The 12277-nt window shown below is 39.7% G+C and overlaps 1 protein-coding gene across 6 annotated transcripts; it reads right to left on the bottom strand.

The window, feature by feature from the left end:
• Positions 1–62: 62 nt before the first annotated feature.
• On the bottom strand, positions 63–12039 carry CD274 (CD274 molecule). 6 transcript variants are annotated; one of them, XM_055699232.1, is made up of 10 exons: positions 11868–12037; positions 10166–10212; positions 7995–8063; positions 6994–7344; positions 6226–6507; positions 4891–5001; positions 2631–2681; positions 1607–1669; positions 1062–1121; positions 251–403 (listed from the first exon to the last, which is right to left on the bottom strand). In XM_055699232.1, exons 3-9 carry the CDS (start codon positions 8047–8049, stop codon positions 1099–1101), a joined length of 936 nt encoding a protein of 311 aa, XP_055555207.1. In that variant the 5' UTR covers positions 8050–8063; positions 10166–10212; positions 11868–12037; the 3' UTR covers positions 251–403; positions 1062–1098. The 6 variants fall into 6 exon arrangements, with proteins under 6 accessions (XP_014131896.1, XP_014131889.1, XP_027654849.1 ...); XM_014276421.3 differs by lacking the exon at positions 1062–1121 and having other exon boundaries at positions 63–403; positions 11868–12039; XM_014276414.3 differs by lacking the exon at positions 1062–1121 and having other exon boundaries at positions 63–403; positions 10166–10355; positions 11868–11999.
• Positions 12040–12277: the final 238 nt, after the last annotated feature.

Raw genomic sequence — 12277 nt, 5'->3', positions numbered from 1 at the left:
AAAGCACAAGTAGTGCCAACACTACTTATTGACAAGTCAAAGTGAGAAGGAAAAAACACATGAAAAACAAACATATTTTATTTTAAAAATGTAATTGTGAATAGCATTGTAATAAATAATTTTAATCTGTGTATGACCCAATAAAAGCAAAGAAAATGCACCTAGCAAAATGTCACAAAGCAATAGCTTAAGAAATGCGATCCAGGACCCCGTTCCCTCAGCATTTCTTAAGTAATCACATGAGCGTGTATTTCGTGTTCTAGCCGTGAGAAGGTTCTCTTCCTTCTATTCGCAAGATGAACAACGAAGCAGTCCAAATCAAGAGCTGTCCTTCTCAAATATCTGAAGAGTTGCATTATCCCCAAGTCAGAAGAGTAATGAGCAGTAACTAAGTATACTCCAGCTATATCACAAGGAAATTAAAAACCCAAAACACATTTCAGAGAAAGAGATCAAGAAACTCTGTATTATCAAATAATTTCCAAACCATAGTTGCCAAGAGGGTTAGAGCACCTATTTCAGGCTTAACTGTGAGTATCTGGGTTTTTTACGATCTATAGTAGGGACAAAAAATGCCCTGTCTGCATGGCATCTTGTTTTGTTGTACCTTTATCTTTTATGAGGATTAAAAGTAATGAAAAAATTCTTCAAAGGCTGGAAAACAAAACCTCTTCAAGAAGTGAGAGCTCGGTGGGGGGAGGCGGCAAAAAAAAGGAAAAAAACAAGCCCAGAAAATGGCCTGTTCAAGAACTAGCCATGAAATTCATGATGGTCATAGACCTAAAGTGCTTTACCTTAAAGATATTTTAAATTAAACATGTCTTTGAAAGTGCATAAACTTGAGAATGATGTAACATTAATATTTAAATAAATACCTTCACACCTAGTCTCATATGCAGAAGCCTGAATCCAAGGACTTTTTATGCTATAATGATTCTAGTACTTCATTGCAGTTCTTCCTGAGTTACAACAAGGTGGAGAAAGATTGCCATCACAAAATGAGAATAAAAAATTAATATCCCCCTTAACAGACAGAACAAAGAACATCTGAGCTGTCAAACCTTCACCACAGAGGAAAAAAAGCTTCCTCCGATTTCCCTAGGTCTTCTCAATTTGCATATCTGTAAAAGGAAGAATTACATGAAAAAATTATCAAATTACAAAATATGGTGTTGCAGACCATTTCATGGTATTGGGATTCTTTCCTAGACCTCAGAGGTACCAAAAAAATTTCCTTTATTGTCAAAATTAAAGAACTAAAATGAAATTAAAAGGTCAAATAGAATAAGAAGTTGATCATGGGAGGAAATACAGTGATAGTTCAAACACACTGGTGGGAAGTACTCTAGCAAATACAGTGAAATTGCTGTGGCTTGGGTCGCCCTTTTTAAAAAAATCTTATTTTAAAGTTCTTCAAATACATTCAGTGTTCTATCTGTTGGTACCCCTAGCAGCACACCCCACGCCTCAACTCTCTGACTTGGAGCATCTGTCTGTTGGAACAGGGGACTGAACAAACCAGCCATGAATCAAGGCTCTGATAACTACTGATGATTTACACTGTGTGCAATTTGCTACTATTTTTCCCTTCATAATTTATACTTACATTTCAACTCATCTTCAAAAGAAGCATCTCTGCAGTCGTGTGTATCCTTCTCTTTTGACAGCTCTTTAAACAAATTACACACATACAGAGAACAGTCAGCATAGCTTGAACTTTTCATGTAGTGATAAATCTGTGTTAAAAGCTGCTATCTCAGGTCATCCAGGAATGGTGTGACTTAAATGCAGGCTGGGAGGAGAGATTAATACCAAGTGTTGTGTCCATTTTGGGCAAGTATTCACAAGAGAGGTTTTCTTAGGAAAACCCCCAACTGCCAGTATGAACTAATTTTCACATAGTAGTTTAATTTATAGTGGTCTCCAAATAAAACCATACAACAAACAGAATATCCCATACCATACATGAGCCATCATGAGAGGAGGCTGAAGGATTTTAGTCTCTTCTCTCCTGCTGTAAATATTAACTCTCTCTCCACTCTTTCCTCTATTTCTGACTGCCATGCTTCTACTGGCCATTCACTGAGCTTTGCTTATAGCAAATAGCATCAGTATCTCAACAGGAGGAAAAAGAAACTGTTAAGAGAAGCTAAAGCTTCTTCTCAATAGGGCAAAACCCTCTGTCCTCAATGGTGTGACAAAGACCTTCAAATGCACACTATAATACTGGGGGAAACACAGGATTGTGCCAACATGGTTTGAATTGCAGCATAAAGTCTGCACACCAGAATATGCTGCTATCGTGAGGTACATGTCCCAGGGAGCATGTCCTATCCTATCACAGACTTCCCAGATCATAGCACACCGCCCTGTCCTTGTGCATATCAGGACTACATCTGGTCCTGGAACAAATATGCTTTTCTTTCATGTTTTCCTTTCAGTAAGTTGACATAGTAACAAAAAAGTCACTGATCAATTGTAATTTATAGTTGTTACGTAAGGGAAAAGTAGAAAGCAAAATGAAAGCTGTATGTAAATCTGTGTTTGGTTGGCACCATTACAAAGTAAATTCTCAAGCAATTATTTCTGCATTAATTACACTGATCTATATTTATACTGTGTGTACATACTTGCTATTGATGAACTAGCCACAGGTGTTCCAGTGTCCTTATTTGCTCTAGCTGAAAGAAAATAAGAGAGAAAAATTTAAAAAACCAACAACATACTTACTTCAGAGCTAATGGGAGCTTAAGCACACTGGTGGGAAGGGCATGCTTAGCATAGTGTTCTCAAACCCCTCCATTTCTTCAAAGAATTTAAAATATATTCTTGAGCGCCCCCGACCTGTCAGTGTCCTTTCCCTTTTCCTTTCTTCATTCCTAAGACAGAACTTCATTGATACTATACACTACTATCTGTAGAAAATGTTTTCCCATTGTATATTATAACCAAGAATTTGAACATATTGGGCAACAGGGAACAAAAAGGGGATCACTTTCTCAGTGCTTTTTGAGGGGAAAACCACCCATATTCCAAGGAGGTTCTGTTCTGAAAGAATCATTTGTCATCTAGGACAGCTTGCGTTTTAAAACAAAAACCTGTTGCTACTGCTCTAGCTTCTGAATCAACTTGTAGTTTATGACACACATGCATATACAACATAATCATGATAATCACATACATTGTGACATATATACATTATCATGTATATACACGAACAATAAACATTACTCAAGCAACCTAGGAAACTTCTGACCTTCACTGAAATCCCCAGCGGGAATCTTCTGAGAAGTAAAGGATTTTGCTGTCCCTCCTTCCACTTTCATGTTCTGCTCACGTCCCTGTTGTGTTATTAGGCCAGTGTATTCTTATACATGCAGGGTTATATACAGGCCTTCTGCAGTCTGTTAGCATCACCTGCAAGCCTGTTAAGCTTACAAACACTTCTCCCAGGACTTGTTTCCATAGCACCAATGCAGGAGATAAGTTTGTGACCAAAACACTGAATATTACGCAGTTATATTACATATTTAGAATATAACACATTTAGTTTTATCTTGTATTTATTTTCTGCAACTTGAACGTGAATGCTCGGTCTGGAGTTTATTCATAGATAGTTTGTGTAGTTTCTAGACAGAAATTAGGGCTGTTTCTGGTTTTCACTGTGGAAAAGAGAGCAGGTACACAGGAAAACCAACAGTTCTGCTACACCACCTCAGAAAGTACACCTTTTAGTGTGGAAGCTGTTGAGATACCACTTTAAAAGAGAGTACAACTAGCCTTTGCATTAATTCCAGCTGAGTTTCATGCTACCTACACATATGTACATCTATAAAATTCAAGAATTTTAAGAGAAGCATTTAGTCAGCTATCTTGTTCAGGTTTTTGGAACATTACATGACTGTGTAATAATTTACACAGTCATGCCAGTATGATATAATGCTAGGAGTATTGTATCGGCTTCAATGCCTCTTGTACTTTTTCTCTGCAGACAACTGGACAAAAAAAAAAACCAAAAAAAAACAAACAACCAAAAACCCCAACCACCAAACTCAAAAAGTTATTTGGAAAAAAAGAAGTAGCTACACACCAGCTAAAAAAAATCCACAAATCTGTTATACAGAGGAAGAGTTCTGCTCAAAACCAGGATGTTCAGCAAAACCACCTTCCTTTTGACATTTTTGGATGAGTCCCATGGATGTTCTGAGACCTGCATGACTTTATTGTATCTGTTAAAAAAAAGACTAAAAAATAGACCTGTATATAAAATCCTCAAACCTACTTTGCCTCCAAGGGAAAAAACCCCACAAACAACCAAAGAACAAAATGTAGCAGTACTTATTTCAGGTTAAGGAACACATTTCAAACATTTTTCTTTAACTTGGGGGCAAACCACATTCTTTTCATGCTCACCCTCAAAATTATTTCCCCAAGATTTTTCTCTGGTTAGCTAGCAAGTGAAAACAAATCATTGTCAATGCTTCAGCTCTTCAGCATACTGTGATGCTGAAAATGTCCAATTCAAGCCAGTGAAGTGAATTGAAAAAGCTCAAAGGGTATAAATCCAGTTGTCTGAAGCCACAGTGGGAATATTCGCTCTTGTAGGAAAAGAAAAAAACAAAAATCTTTCAGACTCAAAACCTTAGATCTATCACTTCATATGTAGTCCGCAGTTTATACGGTGTTTTAACCAGAATCAAGATGTATGTAGAATTCATAACAATTAGATCACTTAAAAAAACCCATGCACTAACAGTTCAGTGAAATTTTTTAGAGAATGTAGGGAAAAAAAACAACTCTAGTACCCTGTCTTCTCCTAGCATTCTGGTTCGCAATCAGTAGAACAGATTGATAATAACTGAGATACACTAAAATAAATAATTTTAATACCTTTTCTTATGTAGAGCATTAATAGAAGCACTGATCCAAAGAAAGCGGTCACAATGAGAATTGGTCCAACAAAGTGTCTGCTCTTAGGCCACAGAAGACCATCAGCTGAATCTTCAAGAAAATCAAGGGGGCAAAACATTACATAATTGCATAAGCTTCTCCCTTTTCCTTTCATTTTCACCATGTTACTTTTGCTATGAGCAGTTCTGACATGATAACAGCATTTCAGATTTTGTCTAAGGTCAGGTGCTGATGGTGCGCTTCACCATATCTCATCCCAACACAGGAAAAGAAGGAACATTCATATTTATCTTTGCCTTCCTCATTCCATGTGATAGTGTCTTTACCTACAAGCACAAATCCTGCCTGTCACCACGGTTAGAAGTGTTAGAAGCTTAGTTTTCCATGAGGACTACAGGAAAGAGCTGACTGAGAAAGAGAACGGAGTGCCTCTCAGCTGGTAAAGTTCTGAATGCAAAGGGTAAGTGGCTTCCTTGAATCCCAGAGACATTTCTTGTTAAAACCATACTTGCCTGCTCACCGCTCACTGAAAGGATGGCCTGGCTTTCCTCACTCTCAAGCTGCCTGTTTCCACCCCTTGTCAGTCCCAAAAAGCTTGCCAGCACGTGTTTTTAAAACTGCATGATGAACCAGGGAAATGACCTAACCAAGTAAGTCTGATAAACAGAAATACTATTTTTGGGTTGGTTCAGGTCTCCAGTTTGGTTGAAAGCTTGTGCAAACACAGCAGGGTACAATGCAGAAATTAAGAGTAATCAAAAGCAGTAGGGGTGATGCCCAGTTAAAAGGTCTAATGAGAAACTGCATTGGTCTTCTCCATTCACACATCTTCCTTCAATCCAGACTTTATGAGAAAAAAAATATCTGTGTACAATTTGTTAGATTTAAATCTGCTCAAAGCAAAGGCTGTAGTTGCAGAAAAAGACAAAACGGTGTTCAAAGTTATTTGACAGTTACCATCATCAAAACAGAATTTTCTTGAAAGGTTTGTTTAATTTATATGGGGAGGGTTTAATTTCTAGGCTCTAAGCAATATGCTTTTCAAATAATGGAACTTTTTTAACACTCAGAGTCAATTTTCACATAACTGTATGTCATGCAAAATTTCTACCCTTGAATTCTGTCCAGACGTGCATGATGAACATGTTATTACGGTGAAACTATACACTAATAACTAATAACAACACGAGAATTTCTTTTTAGCATTTTCAAAAATATATAGGAAAGAGAACCAAATCACAGCTGATACAACTGGGAAAAAGTTACATAGTACCTTCGAAGTATATTGCCATAAGTGAATATCAGAAAAGCTACCTGCTATGTGTAAAATGGCAGATGTATTTTCTTGCAGCTCTTTATTCCAGAATATACAGTAAAAAAACTCATCGATCCTACTTTTGATTGTAAGGGTACTTGTCACACGATACAGCTGGTCACTTCCAGTTTCATAACTTGTGTTTGCCTTATCAGTCAAATCTTCATATCGTCTGTTTCGCCACATCACTTCAGCTTGTGGGTATCCTTCTGACTGACATGTCAACTTCCATTCATTGTCTCTCGTGCTCACTACTCCTTGGGTTATAGTTCTGTAAGGAGCTAAACAAATGGAAGAAGATTATTACTAGTAGTTAGCTAGAAGAACAGCATATATTAGCAAGACAGCATTTCTTTATCATTAGCCCCTCGGTCCAGTTTCTGTACATCAGCTAGGATTTTGTAAATAATGCTCTTGATAGGAAAAGTAAATATCACTATTGTGTCTCTCCATAGTAACTGGAGGTACAGGATTTATTACAGTCTTGACACTATTTAGAAAAGTACATCTGCTTTCTGGTTTTCATCCTGTCTAAATGGGTTTGCAACACAGTTCCTCATATGGCATTGTGGGAAATAAAGGACAGAACATGGATTCAACCCAGACAGAAACACAAAGATAAATAGCTGTGCAAGGGCCATGAGTCAGCTTCTACCCCTGGAAAGGTTTCTTTAAATGCTAACACAGTCATGTCTTACTTCAGGGACTCTTCCGAAATCTTTTAACAGTATCAGAGAACACTGAACCTCCTGCAGTAGCACACTCACCCTTAACTTTCAGATTGATTATCTTGTAGTCAGCTCCCCCGTAGCCAATAACACAGCGGTAAAACCCTGCATCTCTGAGCTTCACATCAGTGATGTGAAGGAGAGACCGACCCAAGTTCAGATTTTCTTTCAACAATTTTATTCTTCCCCTAAAGTCACTGTGTTGACTTTTGAAGTCTTCCTCTCCTTTAAGAAGTGCATAAACCTGCTTCAACTCATCTTTCTTTTCCCAGCTGACACTTAAATCTCCAAACTTTAATTTCCCATTCACTGGAAACGTGCATTCCATGGTCACATTGTTCCCATGTTCCACAGTGTAGAGTGACTGGGGGGCTTCAACTGTGAATAAAGCTGAAAAACAAAATTTGTAAGAAACCTTACTTTTCCAATTTTAAGACTAATCTTTCAAGTCATGCCTTACCATATACATAGGACATTTTAAGGACCAAAAGTACCTGCCCTGTTCAAAAAAGTTAAACATTCTTGTATGCACTTGCCCAATTTTGGTACAAACTGGGTTATTTATACCTGCAGACACCTACTTTGTGCACACATGCAACGTGATGCTGTACTAAATATAGGCAAATGTGTGCATAGCCTGTTGCTTTCAGAACACTGCCACAGTAACTGGCAATGGTTAGTGCCTTGGATAGGAATGCTCTGTTTATACAAAAGGCAATTGTTTTTACACACAATGTTAAATACATGACAACTCCCAGGTTTGACAGTGCCAATAAAACCTTTTGTGTAATGCAAATAGTACCTTGTCTGAAATTATGTCTATGCTGAAACACTGGGGATTTCAACCTGGCCCTGTATCAAAGCACACATATTTAGTTAAAAGTAAAAACATGCTAAGACCTTTTTATTTAAAACATTAATGGAAAAACTCCAGACGCTAGCACTTGAAAGAAAACTGAAGAATTAACATTTTTGTGCTTACACATGGAACGGAAACATACTTAAACAGTTCTACTGCTTCTTAGGACTCATCTTCTTACCATTTAGGAAATGCCAGTAGAATATAAATATAAACAAAAGCAAAGGCTTTTCCATGATGTAGATAGAACCTAAAATGATAAAAATAATAGGTAAGTATAAGTATCTGCTCATTTTTCTAATTTGCACAGTAAAATACGCTTTGTAGTCACTCCATGCAAAGAACTAGACAGAAGGCACTGAATTCCACTCTGGCTGAAAACATGACAAAATTGCACCTTTAGCTACAGTAGATGATCAGGCAGAAACCTTCCTGCACAGTTTCAGGAAGAATATCCGATTTTACTTGCTTTAAACATTTTCCCTTGGTTATGGCAAAACATATGCTTTATTACTATCTGTCAATTAGTAAATAAATACTGACAAATCCCCAGTTGTTCCCCTAAACTGTAGCAGGGAGTGCTGTTCCTCCTAGGAGTATGGAGAAGTTTTCTATATATGTTCGGTGGAAGAAAAAGAATTTAGTTCTTCCCCACCTGTTTGCCATACTTTAACATAATGTGAACATACCTGGTTTTGTAACACCTGATCTCACAGTACTTATCATGGGGCTTGTGAAGTTACATATTCTGCCAACAGAATTCCTGTGGTAATTAATCACTTTATGAGTATTTACACAATAGTGCCTTTGTAAAACAGTGACAAAAACAGTCAGCCTATGAAGACAATCTATTTTCTTGAATTTCTGCTGCTTTACCTCTGAACATGTAAATTATTTCAATTTTCCATCAGAAGTTTTTTCCCTCTTTACTGACATAGCTTTTATACTCCTACACAATACTATAACGTTAAAAAACACTGATTACCTTCACACACACCCTGCACTTGCTAAGTGTCTGTTTTAAGTCAGAGGAATACTGGTATCAAACACTGCCATCGTTTTTCAAATTACTGTCAAGAAATATTCAACCCGCTGTAAGGGAAGTGTTCAGTGAGTACAGAAAACTGTAGAATCTTAAGTCCTCATTTTGGATACCCAAAGACCCAGAAAAATAAGGAAAGATTGCCTTCAGCTGTTTTCTAGTGGTAGTGTCAGCATTTGTGTAAGAAATTAGGCAACTGTAATACCCATCATGCTTCCTAACTCATGAAAATCTATCTGGACTGTGACTCTTACCATTTTGGTAAGTTTGTCTTTCTTTCTCTGGCTTTCAACTTTAAGATGATAATAAGGTAACAATATTGTCCTCAATCACAAGGCATGTGCCTTTGCAGTGTTACGGCTTAATGGAATTAGACTTCTTATAAAAAATTGATTCAAGCTACTTTTTTCCTCAGATTGCTGCTGCTGGCTGATGCCAATAGCAGGTTTGCAGAAGCAAACACAGACAGAGCTGAGAAAGTGAGTCAGTCTAACACATTGTGAGGCAGGCATGAGCAATTACGAAAGGATGTTCTGCTAACAGGGACAGGAAAATAAAAGATTCTCAGGGTGAAAGATCTGTTTCATTGATAAATAAATCCTAGGTTTCTTGAGATGGTTAGGTACCCAATTCAGCCCTTAATGACAAGTGATGTTCTTAAAAGCACTAGCAAACCGCTGCCTAATCCTGTGGGTACCTAAGATTTTCTGGTGGTAACGCATGAGAGTGCCTCCATCATGATGCCACTGCCTCATGTGTAACAAGCAGTCCAGAGCACCAACTAAGCTCCAAAGTAAAGCTTCTCAAACAAGACAGAGGCATACCAATCTCACAGGTGTGCTCTGATTGCGCTTACTCTAGAGGCTAGCCTGCAGACGAGCAAGCCGCTGAGACTGATGGGTATAGTGAGTGTGCAACCTCTCTACACTCCCCATGCCAGAATGACCAGAGCTGTAGCACACCCAGCCCCAAAATACTTTCTACTTTTTTTTTTTTTTTTTTTTTAAAGTGGACACTGTAGCTGAGAGACTGCTCAGAACAAGTAACATGTGCACTGTAGTCATAGAAAGATACCCATACCCATGCGTGCAACTCATACCCACTTTTTTGTCTGGAAATCTGAATGTTGGTGTGAACTCCAGGACAGGTGTTCTGATTAACTCCTGTAAGATGGATGACAAGTAAACTTTTACAGTTCTAAGACCCAAGATTGTATCCTGCAGTTGCTGAATTTTAATTCATAAACTTTCTCCCACTGTAGAGGAAAACAAGCCTTACTGCACACAAAAAGAAGTATGACTCTTACTTACAAAATTCTGCAGGAGCGAGAAAGTCTGCTGCTGGGCTCAACTTTTCACTTTCAGAGAGGAAAAAAAGTAGGTCCAGGTCAAATCCAGATGCACATTAAAAAACCTGTTGCAATAACAATTACAGACCCTTCTCCTCTTTCACCCTGAGAAGAACAATCCGCTGGCTGGATCAGCTGAAGCAGCTCAAGACCTAGATGCCAATGAAAGAACTTTAGCAAAGCTGCAATCTTCTGTTTCTTACAGAACCTGCCACAATTCCCCTTCTCTCCTCCTGCCAGCTTCTGACATCTATGCAAACAGAGTTTTATAAAAACCAAGATAATTTACTGTGCAAAATGCTCTTCAGTATTACTGCTGTATCACAATCAAATGAAGAAGACAGGAAAAACAGAACTATTTGCCCAAAGGTTTCTTGTGACAGAATTTAAATGTTGATGTAACTCCACCTACTTCTTCAGGAAACTTCCCCGTTATTGGAAAATTCCCCACTAGGGAAAATTCTTTATTGCTAACAGTGGTTCACTGTAACCAGAGACAGAAATGTTGGGAAAATTAGTACACAAAATGCCACAGGCATTTTAAGAAACATGTCATCTGATCAAAGCTGTATCTGAGCAACAGTCCTTGGAACACCAGTAGCAAGAAGTCATCCATCTACACAAACTCAGGGTCCCTACAACATTAATCTCAAATGGTGCCAAACAGCTGCTAACAATGACCAAAAATCTCCTACACAACTTACTAGTCATGTCTGCAAAGGTCATAAGCAGGAATAACGGGAAGAGCATTGCCTACCCTTCTCTGCTAAGAACAGATACCCCTTCCCCAAGGTCTGAGCACAGTGAAGGCCCCTTGCCTTGCTGTTGTGTAAGGCAAGAAGAGCTGCTCAGCCTATGCATTAGCTTAGCCAAAAATAAAGAGCGCTTTCTTTTTACTGATTCTAGAAGTCACTCAAGAATACAGGAAAAAACCCAAGTATTAGAAGGATGTACTCGCATTAACTTGCAGACTGTACTGGGATACCATGGTCAACAGCACCAAACACAGCTTTGAACATATGTTTCAGTGTAAGTTCACCCGCTTATGTTGTCTCAAAAAAGGGCTGAGCCTCTCAGAAGAGTTAAAATACTGTGCAATGACCACTGAAAAGTTTTCAAAAAGTATTTTCTTCTTTCCACTTGAAAGCACATTCACAGTGTTTGTCACGGAAGCAAAAACACGTAATACAGAAAACCTGTAACCTTTTCACTTGGTGTGTAGGAGGAGCACGGAGACGGTGGTGTATGAAATAGCTAAGTGTTAACGTTTAGGTTCTAATAACCTGAAACTACTTTAGTAGGTTGCGGAGGTGGATTTCCCGAAACAGGTGAGACTGATGAAGGCTAATTTCCAGTGATTTCATCTGTGCTTAAAAACAGGTTTAGCGACATTTGCTCAGAAAAAAAAAAATGCAACAAGAAGAAACTGAAACGAATCTGCAAAATACTGACTGTAAGGCCACAGAAGCCACCGATGCAGCCAGGCTTTCAATATCATTAATTTAGTTTCCTCCTTTTCATTGCTCACCTTGGGGTATTCAGTAGCAAACAGACCAGGAAAGGGTGGGTGGGTGAGAGGGTGTCTGGGCTGGTTTTCTTGCTGTTTCATATACGTAACACACACACGCATCTATACATACCCACACGTTTTACAGCATAGTTACCTAGTATGGCTGGCGGGGGTTGGTTTGTCCGTTCGACCTCCGCTTGCGACAGGCTTTCCAGGCAAACCGCGCCTGGCGCTGCCCAGCCAGGCCGGTAACAGGCGCAGCCCCCGGGCACCGGCCGCCCCCGGGCACCGGCCGCCCCCGGGCACCGGCCGCCCCCGGGCACCGGCCGCCCCCGGGCACCGGCCGCCCCCGGGCACCGGCCGCCCCCGGGCACCGGCCTGGCGGGCTCCGCGACCACTCGCCCCCCGCGGGCGCCGGGGGAGGGGGGCCGGGGGTCGGCGAAGCGCGGGCAAACAGCGCTCCGGAGGGGGCGGTGGGGCAGCAACCCGCCCGGCCGGCCCCACCCCGGCTCCCCGCTGCCGGGAGCTGCCAGCCGCCCGACGCCTACTCCCGGCAGCAGCCGG

The sequence above is a fragment of the Falco cherrug genome, chromosome Z, assembly GCF_023634085.1.
Source record: "Falco cherrug isolate bFalChe1 chromosome Z, bFalChe1.pri, whole genome shotgun sequence".
Classification (NCBI taxonomy): domain Eukaryota; kingdom Metazoa; phylum Chordata; class Aves; order Falconiformes; family Falconidae; genus Falco; species Falco cherrug.
The sequence above is the reverse complement of the archived record's forward strand: the minus strand, read 5'-3'. Positions and strand labels throughout refer to the sequence as shown.

Coding starts and splice junctions, on each gene's coding strand:
- CD274 (XM_055699233.1), bottom strand. CDS start 8,539: ATGATAAGTACTGTGAGATCAGGTGTTACAAAACCAG. Junction 8,064..8,502: donor ATCAGGTGTTACAAAACCAG/GTATGTTCACAT, acceptor TTATCATTTTAG/GTTCTATCTACATCATGGAA. Junction 7,345..7,994: donor CTACTGGCATTTCCTAAATG/GTAAGAAGATGA, acceptor TTTGTTTTTCAG/CTTTATTCACAGTTGAAGCC.